At 39.0% G+C, this 25,637-nt stretch overlaps 3 protein-coding genes across 4 annotated transcripts; 1 reads left to right on the top strand and 2 right to left on the bottom strand.

Moving 5' to 3' along the window:
- Positions 1-75: 75 nt before the first annotated feature.
- Positions 76-5,830, top strand: LOC145212979 (uncharacterized). Its single transcript, XM_080081224.1, has 2 exons — positions 76-4,828; positions 4,881-5,830. The coding sequence occupies exons 1-2, from the start codon at positions 76-78 to the stop codon at positions 5,828-5,830; spliced, it is 5,703 nt and encodes a 1,900-aa protein (XP_079937350.1).
- A 10,047-nt stretch (positions 5,831-15,877) lies between these two features.
- Positions 15,878-18,130, bottom strand: LOC145214770 (serine/arginine-rich splicing factor 1-like). Of its 2 annotated transcripts, XM_080083372.1 has the most exons (5): positions 17,878-17,944; positions 17,488-17,672; positions 17,178-17,371; positions 16,587-16,759; positions 15,878-16,204 (listed from the first exon to the last, which is right to left on the bottom strand). In XM_080083372.1, exons 2-5 carry the CDS (start codon positions 17,541-17,543, stop codon positions 16,028-16,030), a joined length of 600 nt encoding a protein of 199 aa, XP_079939498.1. In that variant the 5' UTR covers positions 17,544-17,672; positions 17,878-17,944; the 3' UTR covers positions 15,878-16,027. The 2 variants fall into 2 exon arrangements, with proteins under 2 accessions (XP_079939498.1, XP_079939497.1); XM_080083371.1 differs by lacking the exon at positions 17,488-17,672 and having other exon boundaries at positions 17,878-18,130.
- A 2,994-nt stretch (positions 18,131-21,124) lies between these two features.
- On the bottom strand, positions 21,125-25,336 carry LOC145214049 (protein AATF-like). Its single transcript, XM_080082481.1, has 11 exons — positions 24,960-25,336; positions 24,655-24,847; positions 24,527-24,596; positions 23,925-24,078; positions 23,676-23,779; positions 23,223-23,347; positions 23,012-23,135; positions 22,765-22,917; positions 22,034-22,173; positions 21,459-21,539; positions 21,125-21,326 (listed from the first exon to the last, which is right to left on the bottom strand). The coding sequence occupies exons 1-11, from the start codon at positions 25,033-25,035 to the stop codon at positions 21,176-21,178; spliced, it is 1,371 nt and encodes a 456-aa protein (XP_079938607.1). The 5' UTR covers positions 25,036-25,336; the 3' UTR covers positions 21,125-21,175.
- Positions 25,337-25,637: the final 301 nt, after the last annotated feature.

Here is a 25,637-nt window from a genome sequence, read left to right as displayed (position 1 = left end):
TGAAAAATAAAGTTTTTCAACTCACGAAAGTCGTTGAAAGAAAAAGTTTTCACTGCTGACTTTGGAGAAATTAAGATGGTTGAATCCCAACACACTCTTGACAATTTAATTAAACGACTGAACTTGGCATATCAAGATGCAGAGGAAATAATGATTGATTCCTCGAATGTGCAACAGTTAAAAGAGAAGACTTCAGCCATTGATTTCCTGTACGACCAATGTGTTGGCAAACATACAACACGGCTGGATTTTGTTAAAAAGAAAAAAGATAGAAGAAAAATTAATGCTGCGCTCTCAAGTTTGCGAAGTGGCAAGCAAGAATTTGATGCGCGCACAGAAGAATGGTTAGAGGAAGTAAGGCGTTCCAAACCGCCTGAACACTCAAGCAAGGAACCGTCTGTCAGCGATTTTGGTTCTAGAAGCAAGACTGGTTCATATGCTAGCTCGAGGTCGAGTTGCAAACGTACTGAAGCGCGCGTGAGAAAAGAGGTCGCACTTCTGGAAAAGGAGTTTCTGCAGAAAAAGATGGAAGCAGAAAGTTTACTTAAATCCTCTGAAAATCAATTAAAAATTCTCGAAGCTGATCATAAGATAAAAGCTGCCACAGTGGAAGCTGATTTATGGGAAAAGACGTCTTCATCTGGGTCATGTTTTGCTGGATTTCAGCCAGAGAAGCAAGTTGAAGTACCAGTCCTCTTCTCACCTGAGACCAAACCCGAAGTAGTAAAAGAGGAAAAGCAAGCACCAGAGTCCGGCAATACTAACGAAAGCAGCTCAGAAGCAAAGGTAATGGACAGTTCGTCCTCGCGTTGTGAACCTAAACCAAAAACGGAAGTGCTGAATCATGAGCCGGAGGTGAGTGACCTGTGTCGTGTTGCTGCAGTCTTGAAGGCAGGGATGGAGCTTCCCAGACCACAGCTGTTGTATTTTGAAGGTGATCCGCTAATGTACACGCGTTTCATGATAAGCTTTGACGAAAATATTGGTCGACGTGTAGACAGCGACAGTGTGAAGCTTAATTATCTCATCCAATACTGTCGAAAAGAAGCACATGCAATGATTGCCTTTTGCATTGGCCTTGATCCTCCGGAAGGTTACCGAAGGGCTCGCGAGTTGTTATTCGAGCGGTATGGACGTCCTATCATAGTCGCACGTGCGTACGTGGATAAGCTAAGTCACTGGCCTTATCTGAAATCCGATGATACTGACGGACTGATAGATCTAGCACAGGCATTAGAAGAGTGTCTAGTGACCCTGACTCATCTGGGATACTTCGCAGACATCAACAATTTTGAAAATATGCTGAATATAATAGAGCGGTTGCCGTTTGCACTGCAAAGTCAATGGAGAAGACATGCAGCTAAAATCGAAAGGAATGGGGAAGAGCCTCGTTTCTGTCACCTTGTTGAATTCGTTAAGAAGGAAGCGTACATTGGAACCACGATGTTTGGTCGAGTGTTGGGTCCTCGGAAGGACAGAGATGCGCAGAAAAGGCGCAGCAAATCTCCTACGACGAGGACAAGAGCATCGACTCATGCGACATCGGTTGCTCCGGGAAACGAGCGTAAGGCTGAACCGAGTCCTCAGAAGCAGGGGTGTCCCTTGTGCAGTAAATCACACGACCTTGGCAATTGCGACGTGTTCAAACGGAAAACCTTCGTAGAGCGAAGAAAGTTTCTGCGTCAAGTTCGGCTGTGTGACAATTGTTTCGTAAAGGGTCATATAGCAAGAACATGTAGTTTACCAAGCACTTGCACCATCGGCGGATGCCGTGGAAAGCATCACAATCTTCTGCACTGGACAGAATGGAAGACTTCTTCAACTGCACCCGTACGCGAAGCGTCTACGCAGGCCTCAGAAGAGAAACCCACATCATCAAATGCAACTGTCACCTGGACTTGCATGAGCACTCAAGCAGAGAGTGTGTACCTTAACATAGTGCCGGTAAAGGTTACAGCCAGTAATGGCAGAAAACTGGAAACTTACGCCTTTTTGGACCAAGGATCGACTACAACCTTGTGTGACAAACGACTGATCGAGCAGCTGGACGTCGGGGGGAGAAAGACAACGTACTCCTTGACCACTGTCAGTGATAGGTCACAGAGAAGAGAAGGTTTGGCCGTCGATTTAATGGTGGCGTCGCTCGACGGGAAGCAATCCGTACGATTAAACGACGTTTTGAGCGTGGACAGTTTGCCAGTCTCCCCAAACAGAATACCGGAAGGGTCGCTTTGGCGATGGCCTCACTTGCGTAATTTAGAGTTTCCTGTCTTGTCCCATAGGGAAGTCATGTTGCTGATTGGAGCGAACGTTCCCGAGGTGTTCTGGATAAATGATGAACGAAGAGGCGGAAGAAAGGAGCCAAGTGCCGTGCGTTCTATGCTCGGTTGGTCGCTTGTAGGTCCTTGTCATAGTAATGGTTCAAGAAGTTCACAGATACGGGTGAATTTTGTAACCTCGCAGGACGAAACGTTGCACCAACAGATAAAATGCATGTGGGAAAGCGACTTTGGCCAAACCGCGTTATCACCCAGAACGACACTGTCGAAAGAAGACAGATACGCATTGAAGCAGATGGAAAGCTCAGTGAAGTGTCATGACGGACACTACCAACTGCGATTGCCATGGAGACCAGGTGCTCCAAACTTGCCAAATAACCGTGCTATGGCAATGAAGCGTTTGTCATACTTAAAACGGCGATTGGAAACTGATTCGCAGCTGCATGAGAAGTACAAGCAAACGTTGGATACCTACTTGAACGAGGGTTATGCCAGACGTTTAAAGGGCGACGACAAGGAGCCGGAAGATGGCGCTGTTTGGTACCTGCCGCATCACCCGGTTGTACACCCGCAGAAACCTGGAAAGGTGAGGGTCGTCTTTGACTGCGCCGCCAGATATCATAATATTTCGCTGAATGACCAGCTTTTGCAAGGCCCAGATTTACTCAACAGTCTTTTTGGGACGCTTGTCCGATTTCGCCAGGAACCAGTTGCTTTTGTCGCCGATGTAGAAGCGATGTTTCACCAGGTAAAGGTTGATCCGATCGATACATCTGCACTAAGATTCGTTTGGTGGCCTGAAGGCGATTTATCGCAAGAACCCGTTGATTACCAGATGCTGGTGCACATATTTGGTGCAGCCTCGTCTCCTTGCTGTGCTGGGTACTGTTTGCAGAAAACTGCTGAAGATAACCAGGAGAAATTCAGTTCTGAAGCGGTTTCGACAGTGAAACAAAACTTCTACGTGGACGATTGTTTGAAGTCCGTAAGGAACGAAGACGATGCAATCAAATTGGCTGGAGAGTTGCGTGAATTGTTGCAGCTCGGAGGATTTCGGCTCAGAAAATGGGTGAGCAACAGCGAGCGTGTGTTGTCGTCAGTCCCAACCGAAGATAGATCTGTACAGTCCATTATATTAAATGTTGATGTAAAGCACATGGAACGTGTGCTTGGAGTGTTGTGGAATTTTCGCTCCGACGTGTTTGAATTTGACGTAAAGGTCAAAAAGAAGCCTGTAACGAGGAGAGGAATACTTTCCGTGGTCCGCTCCTTGTTCGATCCCCTGGGTTTCGTTGCGCCTGTAATATTACATGCGCGAAAGCTTTTGCAGGAGCTTTGCAAAGAAAATTATGGCTGGGATCAGGAAGTTCCACCGGATATAGAAAAGAGATGGAACGCATGGATTTCTGAGCTTCCAGGTCTATCAGAAATTAAGATTAAAAGGTGTTTTCAGACCACTGGACTTGAAGTCAAGACGCACGAGCTGCATCATTTCGCAGATGCGTCTTCCTGTGGATACGGAACAGTCGCATACTTGCGAACAGTGGATGAACAAGGCAATGTGCATTGTTCTTTTGTTACTGGAAAGGCCCGTCTTGCGCCTTTGAAGATGGTGTCTATTCCCAGATTGGAATTGACCGCAGCTACTCTTGCTGTCAAGATGGACCAAGTTTTAAGGCAGGAACTTGACTTGGATATCGGACGATCCGTGTTTTGGACCGATTCAACTGCAGTTCTGCAATCCATTTACAACGTAAATAAGCGTTTTTGTACCTTTTTCGCCAACCGACTGGCAAAAATTGAGGAAGGATCCGACGCGTCGCAGTGGAAGCATGTTCCTACTGCACTAAACCCAGCTGATGACGCATCTCGTGGGTGTACTGTAAAGGTTTTTCTCCAAAACAAGCGTTGGTTCACCGGACCTTCGTTTTTAGGCAGCGATGAACGTCACTGGCCTACGAATCCTGTGAATACCAAAGATGTTCCCGAGGAATATTTAAACCTAAAACCAAAGAAAATGTTGGCTGTGCATGTTGCAGAGGAGCAGTGTTTGTTTGATGATTTAATTTGTCGCTACTCTTCATGGAAAAGATTAAAGAAGGCAGTTGCTTGGCTCCAGCGGTTTGTTGACTATCTGCGATATCGAAAGAACCACAAGCTGTCAAAAAAGCTGACTGTCGCTGATCTTGAAAGGGCTGAGCTAGCGATTGTCAAATATGTTCAAGGAAGACAGTTTTCTGAAGAAATAGACGCCTTGTGTAAGTGTGAAGACTTAGAACGCGGCGGAAAGAAGAAAGTCTTGAAGAAACTGCCCTCAAAGGCTCTTCACAGACTGAATCCTGTTTTGATTGATGGTGTGTTGCGAGTGGGTGACCGTCTGGAAAGGGCACCGATCCCCTTTGAAATTAAACACCCGATGATTCTCCCAAACGCACATCACATTACTACTTTGATTATTCGCGAGACACACGCTAATGTTTGCCATTCCGGAATGTCGCACACTTGGGCAATTGTTCGTCAGAGATATTGGATTGTGCGAGGTTGTAGCGGTAAGAAGAATCCTTGGAAACTGTGTGTTTTGTCGAAGAAGAAATGCTTCAGTCTCGAAACAAATGATGGCCGACTTACCTGTTGAGCGCACGACTCCGGGTGAGCCACCGTTTTCGTCTGTGGGTGTGGATTACTTTGGACCCATACTCGTGAAACAAGGAAGAAGCGAAGTCAAACGATACGGTTGCATCTTCACGTGTATGACCGTGCGTGCTGTGCATTTGGAAGTAGCGCACTCGCTTTCTACCGACTCATTTATTGACGCTTTCCGAAGGTTTATTGGAAGACGCGGAAAGCCCAAGCGCATTTTCAGTGATAATGGAACGAACTTCGTCGGCGCTGAGCGCATACTGCGCGAGTCTCTTGAAAAATGGAATCAAACTCACATCGAAGAACGTCTTCGCCAGTGGGGCGTCGACTGGTCATTTAACCCACCTGCTGCCAGTCACATGGGTGGCGTCTGGGAACGTCTAATTCGTTCGGTGCGCAAGATCTTGAATGTATTGTTGGGACAGCAAGTGCCTTCTGACGAGACGCTGAGTACGCTGCTTGTTGAGGTCGAGTTCATCCTAAACTCGAGGCCCTTGACTCCCATCAGTCTTGATCCTGCCGACAGAGAGCCTCTGACACCGAACCACCTGCTTTTAATTGGGCGACATGATATCTCGCCACCCGGAGTATTTGTGAAGGAAGACAACTACGTTCGACGACACTGGCGCCAGGTCCAGTACTTGGCCGACCAGTTTTGGGTCCGATGGACAAATGAGTACCTGCTGACGCTACAGACGCGTCAGAAATGGCAATTTCCCGAAGAGAACCTCGACGTTGGTGATCTGGTCCTGTTGGTCGACAACTCGGCACCACGAGGAAAATGGCTCACCGGAAGAATCGTGGAAACGTACCCGGATAAGTCCGGGTTTGTGCGAAGTGCTTTGGTTAAAACGCACGTTGGATCGTTCAAACGACCGATCGCGAAGTTGTGTTTGATTATGAAGGCTTAAAGTGTTTTGTTTGTTCGTTACGTTTACCTTTCTCGCTGTTAGTGTGGTGTAAAGATGTTCTCATGGGTTCGCACATCGTCGGGGGGTATGTTACAGCGAGAATTAATTGTTCCGCTTGGCTGATTTAAGTTCTCCTTTATTCGTGACGTATTGAAATATTCATCCGCGACAGAGCATGTGCTTTGAACGCCACGTTTTTGTGAGCTGCGTTAGTTGCTAGGTTTGCAGTCAATTTAAGTGAATTTATCCTAATTTCTAGTGACTATTTTGTTTATAGTGAAACTGTAAATGTTAAGAGCAATAGCTAAAATGCTGAATTGTCAGTTGTGGAACCTCTAGCCGCGTGCTAGTAAAGCCCTGGTTACCCAACAGTTGGTATGTTTTATGTTCTTACTTGATTTGTGTTTAACTTGTGTTAATGTGTATTTTAACAGTAACTTGACTTGTTATGAGTAATTGTAAGTAATTTTAATGTAAAATGTGACTGATTAACGTGGATTTAAGTAAGACCTGTGTGTACTGTTAAAACTGCTTATTGTGTGATTGTCGCTATGACGTCATAATGTGTACGTCTGGCTTATGTATGTTATTTGTGGTTACAGAAAAACCGTTGCCGTTGCTATTGACGTTGTCGTCTTGGTTTATTCGTCAGCGTTGCCTTTTATCGCCAAAAAAGAACATTCGTTGCAAATGCAAGAGTGGGTCGTCTTGGAGGACAGGCTGTAGGACGGGCGCGTTTTACAAAAAGGGTTATCTAGTGTGACGAACGGCGCAGGGCCAGGCTGCGCACCTAGCGGTCGTTACAAATGGTGATTAAATTTCTGTTGATAAGGACTGATTCACTTTCAGTTGATATTAAACCGTCAAAGCAACAAAAAGTCGCATGCGAGGTTTGCGTAAACAAAGAGTTTGAAACATTTTTTAGTAACTTATATTACGGGCTTAGTCTATTGCAAACGTTTACAAAACATCAATTTTGCCATGATTAAAAACAAAATGTCAAAAATCTCAAATCGTTCTTTTCGGAAAAAGGAAAACTATACTGTAAATTTGGGATTGTTTTTAACGTTCACGCTAAAAACGGTAATTGATGTAACAACGCAATTGCATAAATCATGTTGAATGCTGCACAAACTAAAAAGAGTGCAACAAATTTGGTCCAAATGACAAAACGTGCCCCCCAAAGCGTCTTCGAACGTGGCTATTTTGCTGCACAAAAACTAAAAATGGAATAACTTTTATAGGTCACAAGCCAGAAATGAACAAAACGCGGCCAGTAGACATCCACAACTCATCAACTTGTAACGAGCTGCATTTATGCAACGTTATATGTGTACGTTTTTTCTGCAACATGTTACATCTTCACGAAACCAACATCAATAAATTTGTTTTAAGATTATATTCAGGTCAATATCAGACATGTTTTGCAACTAAAGTCATTATTTACAAACGACTTATCCTTGGGAACATTTCAATTTGAATTCCATTAAGTCTTGTTGTTTCATTTAATGTTTTTACAAGAATTCTGTTTTAAGGTAGCCTACATAATACATAAAATCAATTTTACTCTCTGCTTTTAATACAAGATTAATGTACAACTTGTCGTTGTCGTGATGCGTTGACATTCGTAGAATCGACTGTCATTTCCTTGGGTGATTCAACATGGCTTGGAAAGTCACGAATGTGACATTTTGATGCAGACATTTAACCGTGGTGTCAATGAAAATATCTCTCATTCCAGGTCTGAACTTAGTTCTGGAAAAAGTATGGAACAGTATCGAACAGGGCCTATTCGGAGGGGGTTGGATTTTGGATAAGTTTTGTTATTAAAGTTTGTTTATTATGAACTGATTGCAATACTTCATATACTATAAAGCTTCATGTAGTTGTTTTATTAGACCTTTTGGTGCTTAACTTACAAAAAAATAGTATAAAATGGTTAAGATTGTTCTTTTAACGCTATTGGCTGTTTGGGGATGGAAGCTGGCAAGCGGTTGCTCATGCCGTTACCCACACGATCAGGAAGCCTTCTGTGCCGGAAACCACGGTAAGAACCTATGCTATTGGTGTAATTGATAAACAATAACTAGGCTATAGTACCGTACTAGAAAACAGCATTTTGATTTTTAAGACAAGGACTTACAAAACCGAACTTTAGTTTCAAACGTAAATAAAGAATTTTTACCGTTTTGATATGATAATACTATACGCCAAGTTAAATAAACCCCTAAATAGTGATAAGATCATGGTCTTCCAATCTTTTTAGTCTCCGGCACTCAACACGGGTCAAAAATACTCAACTGCAAATTAATTCAATGCAAAGGTGTAAAGTTGAAACCTTCAAAGTTGTAAAGTTGAAGCCTTCAAAGTTGTAAAGTTGAAACCTAAACCTTCAATGCAAAGTTGTAAGCGTGCCTAAAACTAGGCAAACCGGAGTCTGGAACCCGGTCCGAATCCGAGTTGGTGGAAGTGCAACTTAAATGAGACCGAGTGCAAAGTCAGACTCAAGATCATTTTATTCAATACAATTAGCCCGAAACCGAACGTGACTTAAAAACTATAGGACAGACTTGCCGCTCTGGTCCAACGTGTTTGCTTGTCCAGCAGCATATAGATACAACTGTGGCCTCCAAACTTGTTTTGGTCCACACGTAACTATCAGGTCTTAGGAAATTCAGACCGTTTTGGGTTGCTTTATTCTTTGTCACACATCATATATGTAAATTTAAATCACGACCCATAAAACGGGTCAGATTTCCAAAAAATGTGCCCTTTGGTGCACAACCTGTGTTCAAATAAAATCCAAAAGTTACACGTTAATTAATGCCATTAGATTTCGTCCAACAACTTTCAGGGGCAAGAAACCGAATGTTTGTAAACACATGCAACACTGTCCGTAACAATAACTGTTACTTAATTGGTATTTAACTTTGGTGACCCCTAACTCTTCAAGGGTAGGGTATGAAGATAACACTTAATTTTGTTCCCCAGCATTTGAATTCAGAGTGAACCACCGAAGTGTTGTGAATCTGAATTCGCAGAGGACTTACAAATATGAAATCTCACAAGTTAAAGTGGGTTTTGCCTTAATTTCTGCAGTTACAGTTGGATCTGATTTATATTTGTTCTGCAGGTGTACCAAAAGAAATACGACGTTCCATTAAGATACATTTATTCCGTCATTAGCGGTGCAGGGTGTGGTGTCACATTACAACCCCACAATACCTATGCTATCATTGGAGGTAAAGTTCTAAGCAATAACTTTGGGAATGTTCAAGGACCGCGTGCACCGACCAATGGAGTTTTCTTAACGTCTTTTGCAATTAAGAAAGAAGATAGCAACTAGTGAAAATCTGACAACACTTTCCAATCTTCTATTTTGTAAAAAAAAAAACATCGTCCCACGACACAGAGCTTACTTCGCCATGTTTCGCAACTCAGTCTTGGCCATAACACTTCAAAATGTTTTTTTAATTCTGCTGTTTATTGCCATTCAAAGGAAACATGTACATGGGGCGATTTTGGATGAATTTGTGCGACAACATCGACGATTGGACCCAAAAAACAATCGGAGAGAAGAACTTTGCTAGAATTCTGCTGAACTGGATTTACCCCGCCGCTTGTAATCGCTGCACAATTTGCAACAGCAATTACAACAACTGCCAGGTGGGAATTTTAACGTTCTAAATTTGCCTCTTTTTTCAATTTTGATCCATCGCACAAACTTGAACAACTGCTTGTTTGTTTTACACCGCGTTAGTAGGTTGATTTTCAAATATGTTTGAATTTTATGTTATGCACTCGCCCCTTGTGACTCACTTTAATGTTTTTAGCAGTGCTGTAACAAACGCCTAATTTAGTCTTTCAACCAAGGGGAATCAACCTTTATCCGTGACAGGTCAAGTACGATTATTCTGTTTAGCGAGGGATACACAACATGTATATATACATTATATATAATGCGCACCAGCCTTGCTTTATACATAATAATCATTTGACAGCAATCCTTGGATTTCAAGTAAATGACTAAATCTTTTCTTGTTAAGGGCAACAAGAAGAAGTACTGCGATAAAAAAGACCTGAAATCTTATGAAAGGTTGACAACTACTTGCTTTTCCCTCTTCTACCGGTGCCGCTGGTACGAACAGTCCGGAATCTTGAAACACTTTTTTACTCGGTTGTCCCATACTGAAATTCGTATTAGGCCTACGCCTAGTAGAATTTTTTCCCAATTACAATATTCCAAAAATTATTATTCACAAGCTGTGCCTGCCTTACAATAATAAGGTAGAAAGTCCACAAAAATTGGTGGTCCACAAATTCCACCACAGGGCGGTCTAGCTTACCACCATAAGAATATCTGGTGGAAACTTTACACTCTTGGTGGTAATTAGCTTTTGGTCAGCGGCCACATACTTTCTATGTACCTGCAATTTTTGTTCTCTCATATATTTTTCTTGATTCTCAAATGAGTCAAATGAAAGTCCAACAAAATAAAAAGGGCAACATGTTGTGCACAGGGTATTATGTGTATAAAACCTGTGTCAACTCCCATCTGTACTGATTTTTCATGTCCTTTAATATTGTGCCTACCTTTCATCTTTTTAAAGTTCTATAATAATATAAATATAATACTGTAATATAATACTTCATAGTCACCTTTTGCCTCCGTTTACATCTCGGCATCTGAGATTGGTTGCTTGATGTCTCTCTCTTAAACTCTGGCATCTACCCAAATTGTCAGGAATTCTAACATGACAAAAAATTTCCCACGTTAGTTGCTATCTTGTCTGTAACATTGATGTTATTTTGCTTACAAGAAACATTATGTTAACGCAGAAGTATCTGCAATTGAAGTGGGAAAATATGTGTCATGTTGTCGCGGTATAGAATTATTCCTGACAACCTCTGCTTTTCAAATAAATACCAGGTCTAAACGTTAATGTTCTTTGAATTAACACAACCATACCAGTAAGCTTGCATGGTAAAAAAACATTCAACTTAATTTCAAAGTCAAACATTCAAACTGCTCTACAACAGTCTTTACTTCTGCGAAAACTGAAACTCTTGACGTAGTTTGCATCATACGTCATTATAAAACAAACATGCCCCTGCAACTCAGCCTGCATGGGCGATCCTAGAATTGTGTCTGCTGTAAGAACAAGGAATGTTACGGGTAAAATAAAAAATAATTGTTAGGTGTATAGATGGTGGGTTTGTGTTAAGCCAATTGTGGCCAGACGCATAAAGTCGTCAAATGGAATGTTAAAGACCATCTGCACCAAAAACAACAACATGGGTATTTTTTGGTGCTTTCTCCGCGATGACTTAGTTCGATGCTGTGCAGTGTCGGGAAAATAGTACTGATTAAAATTATATTACTGGTCTCTGCTTAAAAATCGTAAGTCATTTCAATAATTATCCAATTCGTAACTTTTATGCACAAAAACAGTAAATTAACACTATTTTATCCGTGGTTCAGGCTTTAGATTTAGCCTATTTAGAGACTACTGCAGTAGCATTTAGCTTTTCTGATGTAACCTATAGCAAAGCACAAAAAACGGTAGTTTGTATAAAAATCTAAATCTTCTCTATTTGGTTAAACAAGGCAATTACGTGGGTCATGTTGAACGCTGCACAAACTGCAAAGGGTGCAACAATTTGCTGCCAATTATGAAACGTGCCACCAGAAATCCTTTTATACGTGGCTCATTTATCATATAAAAGCTAAAAATAGAATGATCTTTTCGCCAAATAGACAAGCAATTTTACGTCACAAGCTAAAAATTAACAAAATGTGTCCAGCAGATGTGCACAATTTACCAACTTGCAACTAGCTGCAATTAAGTGACGTGTGCATGCTATGTGTATAGGTTGTTAGCTACATTACAATGCTATACATCTTCACGAAAACAACATCAATATTTTTTTAGGATTACATTCTGGTCAATATCAGACATCTTTTGCCTTTAAAGTCATTATTTATAAATGAATCATCACTTGGAGCATTTTAATTGGGATTCCGAGAGTCTTGTCGTTTTATTTTAACCGTTTACGAGAAATCTGTTTTAAGGTACATGATGCATCAAATCAAAGACGACCAACTTTTCCGTATTCCGCAATTAGGCGCAATTATATAATTAAGTCATACAGACTTATGCTTTGACGTGGGCTTCAATCGGTCGCATTCCGAAAATAAGTTAAATTTATCTCCGAGCGTTTACTCCAAGCTTTTAACACAAGATTAATTCGCAACTTAGCGTTGTTGTGATGCGTCGACGTTCGTAGAATCGCTTGTAATTTCCCACAAATTGCCTTGGGTGATTAAACAAGGCTTGGAAAGTCACGAATGGGGAATTTCGATTTAACGGGTGTGTCATTAAAAACTGCTTTCATTCTAGTTATGCACCAGCTCTATAAGAGTACGACTTAGGACGATATCGAATAAGCACAAACCTTTGTCAGGGTTCTTGATGAATACTTCGTGTTTTATAGTTTGTTTGTATATAAATAAATTGGTTTTAAAAACTGTTCAGTAATTTAAAAAGTGTGTGTTTCTACAATCTTTGGCAACAAGAAAAGAAAAGTATAGGGACTTTCCGTGAATGTGAAAACGGCACCGAACGAAAAGAATAGTCCATGGTTTATGTTTTCAAGACGTGCCTCGGCACTGTTTAAATGTCCTTGCATTTCGGAAGCTTAAATAAACTCCAGAGACAGGAAACGATGAATTGATGACAGCATAGTCGACCGCATATTAAGCAGCTTGTATTATTACCTTACTGATCTGTAATGTCTAAAAATTACGCATCTTGGGTCTTGAAATAGCAACAGGCAAAATTATAGTTAGAGTAAAGGTTGCTTTGCCGAAGTAGTGCTATTTTGCCGTTAGGGATTATGTTTCGGGTTTTACATGCTACCTTATTCGTTGTTATAATGATTTCAGTTGCGTAGGTTGTTATTTTAATAATTTTGTACGGTAAATTTTTACCTAAATCGCAACGTAACACCATCAGGTAACGCTCAATTATAATTCTATATGCTGCAAATAGGCCCAACTGAAAACATATTCTAAGTAAATAACCTATTTTTGGCGAATTTAATAACCGAAAACATTTCAATGTTGTCAGGTTGTTTAGGGATTTTGGTGTCCATAAACATACGAAATGGTTAAGATTGTTCTCTTAGCGCTGTTGGCTGTCTGTGGGTGGGGGCTTGCAAGCGGTTGCTCATGCCTTTTCGAACACGATCAGAAAGCCTTTTGCGGCGGAAACAACGGTAAGAACACAGCCTATGCTACAATGATGTAATTGATGAACAATAACTATAGGCTATAGAATGGCATCAAAAATTTTTTTGCTGAATTCTAAGACAAGCACCTACAAAACCTAACTTGAGTTTCAAACGTAAAAATCTAGTTTGTATACGGTTTTGATATGATAACACCACGCCAAATTAAATCTACGGCACACAAAAATGTGAAATACGGTCTCTCTCGAATGCTGTGATCCAACTTTGACAAAATAACAAAAGGAAAAATCAAATTTATAGAGCTATTCTGACAATTAAAGAAAAATGTAGGTAACTATATTGTCTCTAGTCTGATTACAAAAGTGAAAGTAAGGTATAAAACTAATGGGTCGCAAAATAGAAAACGCAACGACACCATGTTTTCAGAGTGTTTTGAAGACGTTTGTTAATTTTAATGATCACAACAGTCGTTGCAGTTGCTTGTCTGTTGTAATGTTTGAGTTTGACACGGATATGCAGTGTTTTTTTAAGGTGTTTTGTGGGACCGAAACGGTCCCCCAAATTTCTCCAGCGGTTTCCCAAAATTTGGACTTGCAACTACAACTACAGTTTTTGGTATTTAAATGAAACACTTGCGGTCTCTTAAAACTACTTAGCGGTCACCCAAACCAAACCTTAAAAAAACCCTGTATGTGTACATCTGTAAAGATGTTTATTCTCGGTTAGATCGTCACAACGAAAAAAAGGTTTGCAAAATCATCACAACGATAACGTATATAGTTAGAGGTATAAAGGTTTTTTACATAGTTGCGAAAAGATGCACCGTTACCGGTTTTTTTACAACGATCAAATCTCTGACCATCGTCCCTGCAATGTTCTAAGACCGAGTGTAAAGCCAGGCCCAATTGAGAGCAAAGGTAAAGCAAGCACAAATCAAGCCCGTTCTATTTAATGCTATGCCCGAAACCAAACTCGGTCTAAAAAAACACTTACCGCTCTGCTAGTTCAACTTGATCCAGCATAGGCTTAATTGTGCTTTGACTTTGGTATAACGCTTGTGTCCTATGGTCAGGTACTTTGTTCAAAAGTTAACTATGCCTAACGCTTCAAAGGGGTAGAGTATAATGTTAACACTTACTTTATTCCCCAGCATTGGAATTCAAGGTGATCCGCCGTCGTATTGTGAGACTGAACTCGAGAAGAATTTGGAGATATGAAGTCTCGGGAGTTAAAGTGGGTTTTGCCTTAGTTTGTAAAGTTACATTTGGATTTCATTTTAATGAAACGAATTTCTATTTGTTTCGCAGGTGTACCAAAAGAAAAACGAGCTCAACAACTTTCCGATACGATACATTTACTCAGAAGTCAGCAGTGCAGCGTGTGGGATCACATTACAATACTATAAGACTTATGCCGTCATTGGAGGTAGATTTTAAGCAATAATTTTAGCAAAGTCAACGGACTGCGTGCACCGACCAATGAACTTTTCATAACGAGTATCTTAATTAAGAAACAAGATAGCATTTATCAGAAATCTTCTAATACATTTCTATATATTATATTTTTTTGAAAATATAATTTTGTATTTTGATTTAAAAAAAACATATCGGTCCAGTACGAAACAAAGCGAAATAAAAACCAGCTAACGGCGCACTTCTGCTTTGCCAATTTTTGTATGAAGCATTTTTTTTTTTTTGACTCAACATTTTTTTAATCCTACTGTTTATTGCCATTCGAAGGATATGTGAACAGCGGGCGATTTTGGATTAATTCGTGCAACAATATCGACGAATTGAGCCGAAAATCGCGCGGAGCGCAGAACTTCGCTCGAATTCTGCTTGCATGGCTTTACCCGGCCGCTTGTGATCGCTGTTCAATATGCAACAGCAAATACAACAACTGCCAGGTAAATTTGTTTTTGTTTTCCAATTTTTTCGCACAATTACATACTTAAACGAGTGCAGCTGGTTCTATCACAAAAGCTATTTTATCAGCCGGTTCTGTTACAAAAAGTCCATTGACAGTAACCAGTAATGCTAACCGATTCGCTGATCTCACAAAATTTCGCGGGACGGTTCTGTAGAACCGGTGCGAACCGGCTGAATCCCACAACTGACTGACACTTATACTTTATTGTTATGCATTATTATTTCCTCTTGTGACACACTTAAATATGTTGTGTATAGTCTGGCAACGCCTGGTTTATCATTAAACCAAGGTGTAATCAGCATTTATCATTGATAGGTCAGGTTCCACACCCTTGCTTCAAACGAAAGAATTTCCGTTGTGTTTAAGCCCATGACTAAAGCCTTTTTTATTTAGGGCAATGAGAAAAAGTACTGCGATCAGAAAGACTTGAAGTCGAACAACAGGTTGGAAACTACTTGCTTCCCTATCTTCTACCGTTGCCGCTGGTACGGAGAGTCTGGAGTCCTCCCATAAACTAATCGATTACCATTCACATTTTGTTCTAACAAAAAACGGCGACATATTTCAAAAAATAAACATTTTGTTCCTGCTTGCTAATTTTTTTCTTGTGTTGTATTGCTAAAGCTTCGTAAGCTGTCATCAAAAAACTTTGAATGATCTAAAACAAATACGTACAGCTGGAGTTTAAAACAAGTTTTGATTGTCATAGAGACAAACAGTTATTTTAAACTTTAAAAAACATATTTATATTTAAAAAAACGGACTGCATTACTTCTTGAACAGGGCAGCTTTTTCCGTTGTACTTTAACAATCGCAATGACAAAAAATCACTGATATTTATGCTACAGTGCTGGTACAGGCAGTGGGTAACAGTTTGGTGGATGAGTTTTATTCTTAAACGTCGGCAAATTAGACAAATGGGTAAAAGTGCACCCCTTAAATCCAGCGGATAAACGAAACACGTTGAAATAGGTCACTGTACAAATAGAAGCAGTCGGCAAAATGTGGGTTGGGGCTTTATGAGGATCTGGAATGTGAACGCGAGCGACGAGGTGATCTTGAAACCGATCTCCTCGGCGAGTAACTCGGTGATCTACGTCTGCCACGACTACGAGATCTTGATCTGTCTGGAGTATCGCTCCTTCCGCGCCCACCGCGACTTTCCTGGCTCACACGGATGTAGGCGGTTTCACCCTGCATTAAAGAAAATAAGTTAAAATCATCAGTTAGCTTCACAATAAACTCATTGCTACCACAACCCCCATGTGGAAGATTTTTTTCAGTTGACAGTTATAGATTTAAATGGTTTGTGAAACATATACTTGACAAGCTTTAAGCCATTTAAACTTCCTAACCACTAGCTTAACGGTTACCAACCGGGAAGGAATTTACTTTAATTCGTACATGTGGTTTGTGAATAGACACTTTTGACCTTGGAATATCACTTGTGAAGTTGCTAAGAAACGCAATTTTAAGTGATCATTGATTGGTTTAGCATCTACTGTGTAGGAATTCAGTGAAGAGGTTGGAAACCACTGCACTAGCTCATAGACATTTGCATTATAAAAGTTCCTACCTCATGTGAACGAAACTTTGTGTCATGCAAATGCTTAACAGCAAATTTCATGTCATCTCTGTTCATAAATTCCACAATCCCTGTACCATCACGATACACATCAGCATAGCAAACATCGCCAGCTTCACGCATGTGATCTTTTAAATCCTGCCAACTACCACTTGGTGGGATACCTGGAATGACAGAAAAAAAGTTATGCACATTGTTGCCTTAGGCCTGACTGTTTTAAAACTGCTATCACACCAGTAACTTTTCTGAAGTGAAGAAAATTATTTTGTGATTTTTCTGCAGTGTACAATAGGGGTTAAATGCAGCAACTTTTTGGTCAGTCAAAGGAAAGGCAAATCTGAGTTCATTCACACACTCACATATGAAATGTAGGGCAAACATTCCTGAGTACTTTTTCATTTTATTCCACGAAATTCTATTTGGATGCCAAAGGTACATATCAAGCTTTGTCTACTTTTAACAGACCCAAAAAACTTCAAAGAAGAGGACAGTAAAGTTTTATATTAATATTATGGTAAAAAACACAAGTATGAGCATAATCAACATTTTAGTTTTGCCAAAGCTATTACAATTACAACAAACCTTCAATTAGTACTCTGTAGTCAGTGCGTTTTGATGGGGGCCCAGGCCTTCCGCGAATATATGAAGAGGATCGACCACCTCCTCCACCACCACCACCACCACCAAACGAAGCAGAGCTACGTGGGCGCTCTACCTTCAGTCTGTATCCTTCATAGTTATAATTGTTTCTTCCATGTACTGCATCATCCGCATCTCTGATGCAAATGAAAGCAAGTTAGCCTTTTCTTAAATTTTAAGCAGAAAAATAGAAATTGACATTTCAGGTAATGGACTGTCTTTGTCTCTGATGATGACAACAAATATAACTCACAGCAGACATATTAGATCCCCCAAACAGTCCTTTCTGTTTTCTAAAAGGTTTGTCATAATAGGGCCAAATTTAAACTAAAATGGAAAAGATCCTAAATCCTCCACTATTCCAGGTCCTTCCATATCCTGAATTTTGTCAAATTATATTCCCTTATCCTTCCTTCCAATCCATTTCCATCCAATTAACTTTTTAAATAAAACAATTATCACATAAATTATGACAGATTTTTACACCATTGCAAGCAAAAGGTAAAAGCAACAATACAAACAGTAATATTTTAATATATTTAATTAAATCAATATAAAACAAGTTTGTTCCCAATTCTAATGGACAAAACAATCTTGATTAGTTTTATTAGTAACATAGAGAATTATTGCAACGGAATCGCACCTGCAGTCGTCATAGTCGATGAAAGCGAAAGGTGCACCTCGTCTGTTCTTAAGGTCAATATGGCGGATGCAGCCATATTTGTAGAACAAGTCGTCAAGCTCTTGTTCACGAACGTCTGGTGGAAGGTTGCCAACGTAGATTCGACAGTCGGTTGATCCTGCTCGGCTCATTTCGAAGTTTAAATATTTCAGTTTTTAAAAAGCTCAACACAACCCAAATCTACAGATTCACATTTTAAAAATTTGTTAAATATCTTCAGCAGTTTTTTCAGCAAAAGTACCATCGTGGCAATTATACCAATAGCATTTATATTAAAATGCTTGCAAAATAACATAAGCTCACCACTAATACTAGCAAATTATGGCCATCTTAAAGCAGCAGCCAGTAGCAGAATATTTGCCACAACTGGAAAAAGAAGCAAGCTTTCAGTTCCAGAAAGGAAATGACACGGCGCGTGTTGCATTGTGGGTACATGGTGTCACCACGCTCACGTGGTAAAAAAGGCGGTTAGAAACATAGACATCAAATTTTAAATTGTGAGTCTGACATTGGTACCTCAGTAGGTTTACTGTACTACTTTTATAAGCAAAAGTAGGCTTACTGTACTACTTTTATACTTTTATACGCAAGTTTTCTTTCAAGACAATAAAAATTGATGTCCCATTTTTTATTTAAACATTAATCAAACTTCATCCATGTGGAACAATTAATTGACTGCATGGAATTTGTCAAATATGTTTTGCATTCTTTGGGCGCAAAATTAGTAGTTATTGTTCCGTGTCAAGAATATGTCCTCTGTTTTGGTAATCAAAATGTGGTAGGCATATGCTTCACCAGATACATACATGCTTACATGTGTTCATACACAAATCAAATTCAGTCGCATGTGATAAAACTGTCCATCAGTTATCACATCGATATCAAGTTTGAAACAATACAAACTTGTCGTATAAAACGCTGGGGCACGCGTCAAAACGATCAAAACAAAACGACAGTCAAATATACATCTTCAGCTTAAAAGTGTTGTGACGTGATAAACGTTAAACTCTATGCAAACTATTGTATGCCATCTAATTTCTGAAGCTTTTATTTTTTTGCGGGGCCTATAAGTATTTTTTCATGCGCTTTTCAACAATGTGTCCTCCTTTTTGGGGATGGAAATATGGTAGGCCTAATTTAATCCAAGTCTGCTAGCCAGGTTCTTGGTTGCTGCTGCTGGTTACTGGTCAGAATTCAGAAATCAAATGTAGGTCAATCAAATTACGAGGTCGCCGGATGTTGGGCGGTCTGCCCAGTTGGCATTGTGTGGCAAAGCCTGGATTATTACTAGTTACTACCGGCGTTTTCATGCTTTTGCCGTCTTTATTTAGGCTAATCACCGCTTGTAGCTAGGTTGTTGAAAATCAAAACAAACATTGTAAGTTTCACATTTAAAAATATTTGGAAACGTTGCTGCGATGTTATTATGGGTCCCCTTCCCTGAAGGGGACACATATTGTTTTTGTCTATATTTTTTTTTTCTTTTTTTTCTTTTTTCTTTTTTCTTTTTTCTTTTTTCTTTTTTTCTTTCTAACGCAGATTTGTTCCCACGTTTTGGTCAAGAAAGAATGGTTCAAACTTTTTCAAATTTACATACATTTAAGATATTGGTCTAAAGATGGTCCATGTAAATTTTGACCCCGTTTGATCCCGCGGTTCACCCACAGCCCCCCAAAACGTGAAATTTTTAGCGCGGCTATTGTTCCCACGTTTTGGTCAAGAAAGAATGGTTCACACTTTTTCAAATTTACACACATTACAGATATTGGTCTAAAGATGGTCCATGTGAATTTTGACCCCGTATGACCCAGAGGTTCACCCACAGGCCCCCGAAACATAAATGTGTCTAACGCTCGTTTGGTCAAGAAAGGCACTGTAGGCAGAAGTACCAAGAGAGTAACTCACTGGTTTACGATAGCGGGAGGGCTCAGCTTGACGTCGGACAGATGGTTTACGAGGCGTCGTTTCAGTGATTAGAAATCAGCTGTTTTGCACAGCAATGCTATGTCGTTTTATTAAGTGGTCACTCACATTTTCGGTTTTGGCGAAGGTTTTACACCTATGACGTGATTTAAACCTAATAACCGTGCTTCGGTTTTGTATATGTCAAGAAAAACTTTGTTAATAAAAGTTAAGATGAAAAAATTAACTTGAGTTTTGCCAAATAAATGTTTTTTTAAATGCTCGTTGTCAGGTTGGCTGCCGCATGATCACGGGTTACTTAAGGTCAACTAGTCGGTATTACAAACACTGCTCAGAACTTTCTTCATAACGTAGCGTTTTTTTGACAATCAATTTAGGAGTCAATACTCAAGGCATGTATAAATTAGGCTTAACGGTATTGTTGAACACGAATGACGGCGTGCTATTGAAAACGGTGTCAAAAGGTCAAACAGTCGTTTGGCGTGTGCACCCTGAGAGGTTACTACTGGTCAATGGTACTCGTTTTGCGAAACAAAGTTAAATGAAAAACAATTTGTTATGTATACACTTGTAGCGAATTGCTTTTTAATTTAAAGTGTCTGTAACACAACTGTTACAGCTTTCTAAAAAAAATTGTGTTCAAAACCCGACCTTGGAGGACTATATCTGGGTCAAAGCAAGAGATTAGATTTAAGTCTTTGTTACGTTTTTTTTAATTTTGTAATTACATGACAATAATAGTGCAAAAAGAATACGAACATTTTTTTTATTGTTGGGTTAATGCTTTCTAAAAATTTATCGCCCTAATTCGAACCAGAAATTTCAAATCCTGCTCAGGGCACCAAACGGGGTGATAACGGCTGTGATGCATCGAACCAACCTCAAAAGGTTCGGTCCGAAACAGATTGTTTAATTACCTTTTTTAACTCAACCTTGTTTCGTTGATGTAAGAGAACTCATCTAGGATATATGACACCTCAAAACAACTTTTACCAAAGCTGAATAAACCACCAAACGTAATATATTGCACACAACGTTGCTCGTGCATCTAGATTCTAGATTCAACCATTAGGTAAATTATGATGTTTAAACTTGGCGTTTTCGAATGCGCGGTCATTAATTTCACACACTCAAAAAGTTCGGCTGCGGTTAAAGTTTTAAAAAAGTTCGTGCTGAAACTAAATCATCGCCAAAATGGCATATTTGGCCCATATGTTTCGAAGCTAATGGCCAACATTGTAATTAAATGAAGGAAACGAATTCTTTTAAAATCAAACATAAGATATTAAATGGTCCGTCAGCATGACATTTATTTGCATTACACATTTCGTTGGTATTAAATAATGTCAATGGAATGAGTAATGGTGCTGCCCTCATCAGAGATTTGTCCAAACACTGACTTTACAAGTTGGTTACGTGACTCGTGTGTCCAGGAGCTGCGGTCTTCTGGAGTCATAAAACTGACAAGCTTTGGGTGAACATGATACCTAGGAATAAAGTGGTTTTTGTTACATTTACTTGTAATGAAAGACCAAAAACAAACAACAACTCTACAGTACAAACAGAAGAGACGGCAACCACATTATCAATGGGAATGGAAAACAAAACTCAAGTCCCACCTTATTTTTCTACCTTTGCTTGCTTTTGTGTCAACCACTTTTTTCACCTTGGTATGAAACCGTTGCAGTTTTAACCATTGCCTGCGCAGTAAAAAATGTTAGGTTTAAAGGTATCCTACATAATTTTATGATATATATATATATATATACCCTTTTTAAATACCTTGTGACAGCTCTACAAACCACATTTGAAAAATATTAAAAATGGTTTCATGTGTTTGTTTCACACACCCAATTTTAGCATTTAATATGTTGACAAACTTTGATAGTGTGATCCTATATACCCTTCATTAAGGATCACACTATCAAAGTTTGTCAACATATTAAATGCTAAAATTGGGTGTGTGAAACAAACACATGAAACCATTTTTAATATTTTTCAAATGTGGTTTGTAGAGCTGTCACAAGGTATAGTAAAAATATTTTTGTGTGCAACAAAGTCTTTCTTAACTTGTTGGTCTCCCTTAAGTTTGCTATTGACTGGGGTAAAAAAACATTTTGGCCAGATATCCAAAGCTGCATTAATCCTTAATTCCTCTGTCAAAATACATCAGTTGCAAACTTTTATATTTTACCTGGTCATTTCTGTACTGTCTGTCGTGTTTGTGATGATTGAAGATTTCTGTTCTATTAACTGCCTTAGCAGTTGCTGGTAAAAATCATCATCATCGAAGATCTCCTCATTAAATTGCTTTAAGTGGGCATCATGACTTGCCTGAAAATTAGTGAAAACAGCGAGCATAAATAAACTGTTCATTATCAGACTTTAGACCAGTGGTTCTCAAACTTTTTTATTGTCGGGGCCAAATGGTAGTTTTTTTAAGTGTGTAGGGAGCCGCAAAAAAACGAAACCTGGAGAAAATCACTAAAGATTATTACCTTAAAAGCTAAAATATCAATGTTTGGTGGTTTTCTGAGGTCTGGTGCGAGCCGCAAAATAAGTAGTTGGGAGCCGCATGCGCCCCCGAAAACCGAGTTTGAGAACCACTGCTTTAGACCCTGGCTTTGCCACCTGGCAGTTTTGGCACTGCCCTACTCTTTGGTGGGGTAGACACTAAGTTTTGTCATACAATTGTTTGTAGGCAAACATTTTAAGGGGAAACGAAAATTATTGCAAGGCCCTGCTTTACCCCATGTCCAATCAATTAATTTTGCCAAAATATGAATATTTATCTTTCTTAGAAAAGAAATCCCACTTGAACTCAATTACATACATTCAGAATCTGCTTTGCAACTTGTAAACAACTGTTTACATACATGTATACAAAACAATACTTAAAAAGTTTGCAATTCAAAAAAATCTCACCTCAGCATCTGTTTCCTCTTTGTTGGTCTCTGATAATGAACCCAACACACGATACTGTGATCTTTTTAGTTGGGTTCTTTGAATCAATCGTGGCCGATCAGCCATGACATGCTCTATTTGTGCTACAGTTGGCCGTTCAAAGTTTGAAAATGACTGAAAACAAAGTGTATGAAATAATTTCTAAAGCAAATATTTCTATTATGCGGCCAAGAGGTAGCCCATACACTATTTTAATGATAATACAAACCTTGTTGTTTAATTTGCTTGAGGAAAGTCTGGTTTTGTCATACCAGTAATTTAATGTTTTGTTTCGATGACTTCTCATTGAACTGAACAAATTTTCATGATTTCCTTTAGGCTGTTTTTCTAACCTTTATTAATACAAATACGAAGAAAATTACATGAACAAAATCTGCAAAACAAGTAACAAAGTAAACCAAAAACAATCACACTCTTACTTAGCTGCGGATTTGTCCAAAGAGTTTTGCTGCATTACCAATGTTTGAAGTTCAAGTAATGTGGATTGCAGATTCATTACAGACTTAGAAGCAAGTTTAGCAGCAAAACCAAATTCCTTTCCTCCCTAAAGATAATAGTAAACAGTTAGTTATGTAAAAAAGACACATATATGCAGTGGTGGGATTCAGCCGGTTCGCACCGGTTCTATAGAACCGTCTCACGAAATTTTATAAGATCAGCGAACCGGTTAGCGTTACTGGTTACTGTCAATTGTAACAGAACCAGTTGAAAAATATAACTTTTTGGATAGAACCGGCTGACAAAAAATTTGCATCCTACCACTGCATATATATATGCCTTACATGCATCAAAATTCGTTCGGTAAAATATAATATTTGAAAAAATATATGTATGTCAGCAGCTTTTATGTAAACAACAATAACATTTCTTACTTTTTCAGCAAACTGCGAATACGTTAAGGGCTGAGGAAGTTCATTGGCCATCATAATCAGTTTTTGCAACTTTATTCGCATTTCAAGCATAGCTTCCCAAAGTTCTGAAGACAAAATAATACGAAGCTTGGTTATAATTTTTGCTGACACCCACAGAAATGTCTACATTAGTTTTTTTCACCACTGTTCTGTAAAAAAATTAACCTGACTGAGTGCAACTATCAATGGAATCACTGATCTAAATCATACTTATTTGATTTTTTGTATGTTTTTCCTTTGAAATTTGTCCATTGGTTGAAGATTTTCCATCTTTAAACATCAAAGGGGCAAATTTTTCATTTTCACCATCACTTTCCCCAAGAGCCTCATCAGAATCAATTTCCTCATCATCTGACCCTGAATCCTTCAAAATAATTATAAACTGTTTTATTATTATCTGCCGTACTACATAGTTTAAATCTACAGAAAATCTTTGTTAATCAGGTCCCGTTTGGACCAAAAAATGGGTCTGGATTAGTTGAATATCTGGATTAACCAATGTAGATTAGGTAAAGCCTTAACACATTATGAATCATTTTCATCTCAAACTTTATCAGAGTTATGCGAAGGTCTGGAATTTACAATAGTTTACTGTACTAAACTTGCATAAACAAATGTTTGTGCTGCATATTTAACATACAAATTGGGTCCAATGTACTTTCATGACCACACATCATAACTATATATGTCATTCCTACAGATACAATAAAGATATTTACATATAATTAACTTTGTCATACTATAGATTTATTACAGTATGTTTTAGTGATGCAAGAACCAATGGACACGCCAAATAACAGAGCAAACAATACCTCAAGATCTGCCTCATCTTCCACTTTGTCATCATCATCTTCTTCCATTGATTTATCATGATCATCAAATCTGCAAAACCAATTCAAAATAATCACTGCTCAAACATTATTTTATAACTGTTAAATACCCCATTTCAACATCGGAATCACTATTATCAACATCTTGAGTTAAAAAATCTTTCCGAGATGCGATTTTTCCTTCATATTTTGGATCATTATCATCTGTTTGTTTCCTTATCCTGCTAATGTTTTTAATCAAGCCAACACCAATGTCATCACTGCTATCCAGAAGATTCTTGTCAACCAGTTTGGCTTGAGTTTCTATAGCAAAAACGAAAGGTTACAAGTTTGATCATTTTTGCTTTTATTTAAACATAAAAATTTTTAACATACAGCTGATATATACAAATACAGCTGAAAAATACACAAGTACCTTCATGAATATCGTCCTCTGGATCTCGAGAAGGGACCGGATTACTTAACCTGGCGAGTTCCTCCGCAAACGACATGCTGGATTTTCAACACCTGTTACCACGTGCTGGACTTTTCCTTGCCGCCACCTGATGCTTCTGAACCAAAGATCAGTTTACAGCCGGTTTTTATACGGTCACGTGACTTTTGTTTTTGGTTCAAAGTAATTTTGTGTCTTGTCTATGAATCCACGTTTGTTCGTAATGATCGGCACAGAACAAAATTTAACAAGCCCTAAAAATTGTTTTTTGTAGAAAATCTAACATCGCTAAGATGAAGCCGATTTTGATTATCCTTGGCTTGTCCAAGATTTGGAATATAGCTTCGGAAAAAAAGTTGATTTTAACGTTAAAAACTAAGTGGATATGTTTGTAAAAAATAGTAGATACAAAAGCTTTGGCCTCGTTCGTATTTTAACAACCGCCACCTAGCAGCGACGACGGCATGGTTGTGGTTGAAGGGAAGAGGTATTTTCAATCCGCATGCGTGACTGCGTGTGCCTTGTGGTGCTGGGATTTGTAAGCGAAGTTTTTCGACAATTATGCGTTTTTGTATTTTGTTACAAAACCTTATCGCAACTTCACAGTTAAAGTTTTAAAATGTAAGGTAGGAAACAGAAAATGTTCGAGGATGTGCTAGT

Source organism: Phallusia mammillata, chromosome 2 (assembly GCF_965637545.1).
Source record: "Phallusia mammillata chromosome 2, kaPhaMamm4.hap1.1, whole genome shotgun sequence".
Classification (NCBI taxonomy): domain Eukaryota; kingdom Metazoa; phylum Chordata; class Ascidiacea; order Phlebobranchia; family Ascidiidae; genus Phallusia; species Phallusia mammillata.
Note: the sequence above shows the minus strand (reverse complement) of the source record. Positions and strands in the feature narration are given on the sequence as shown.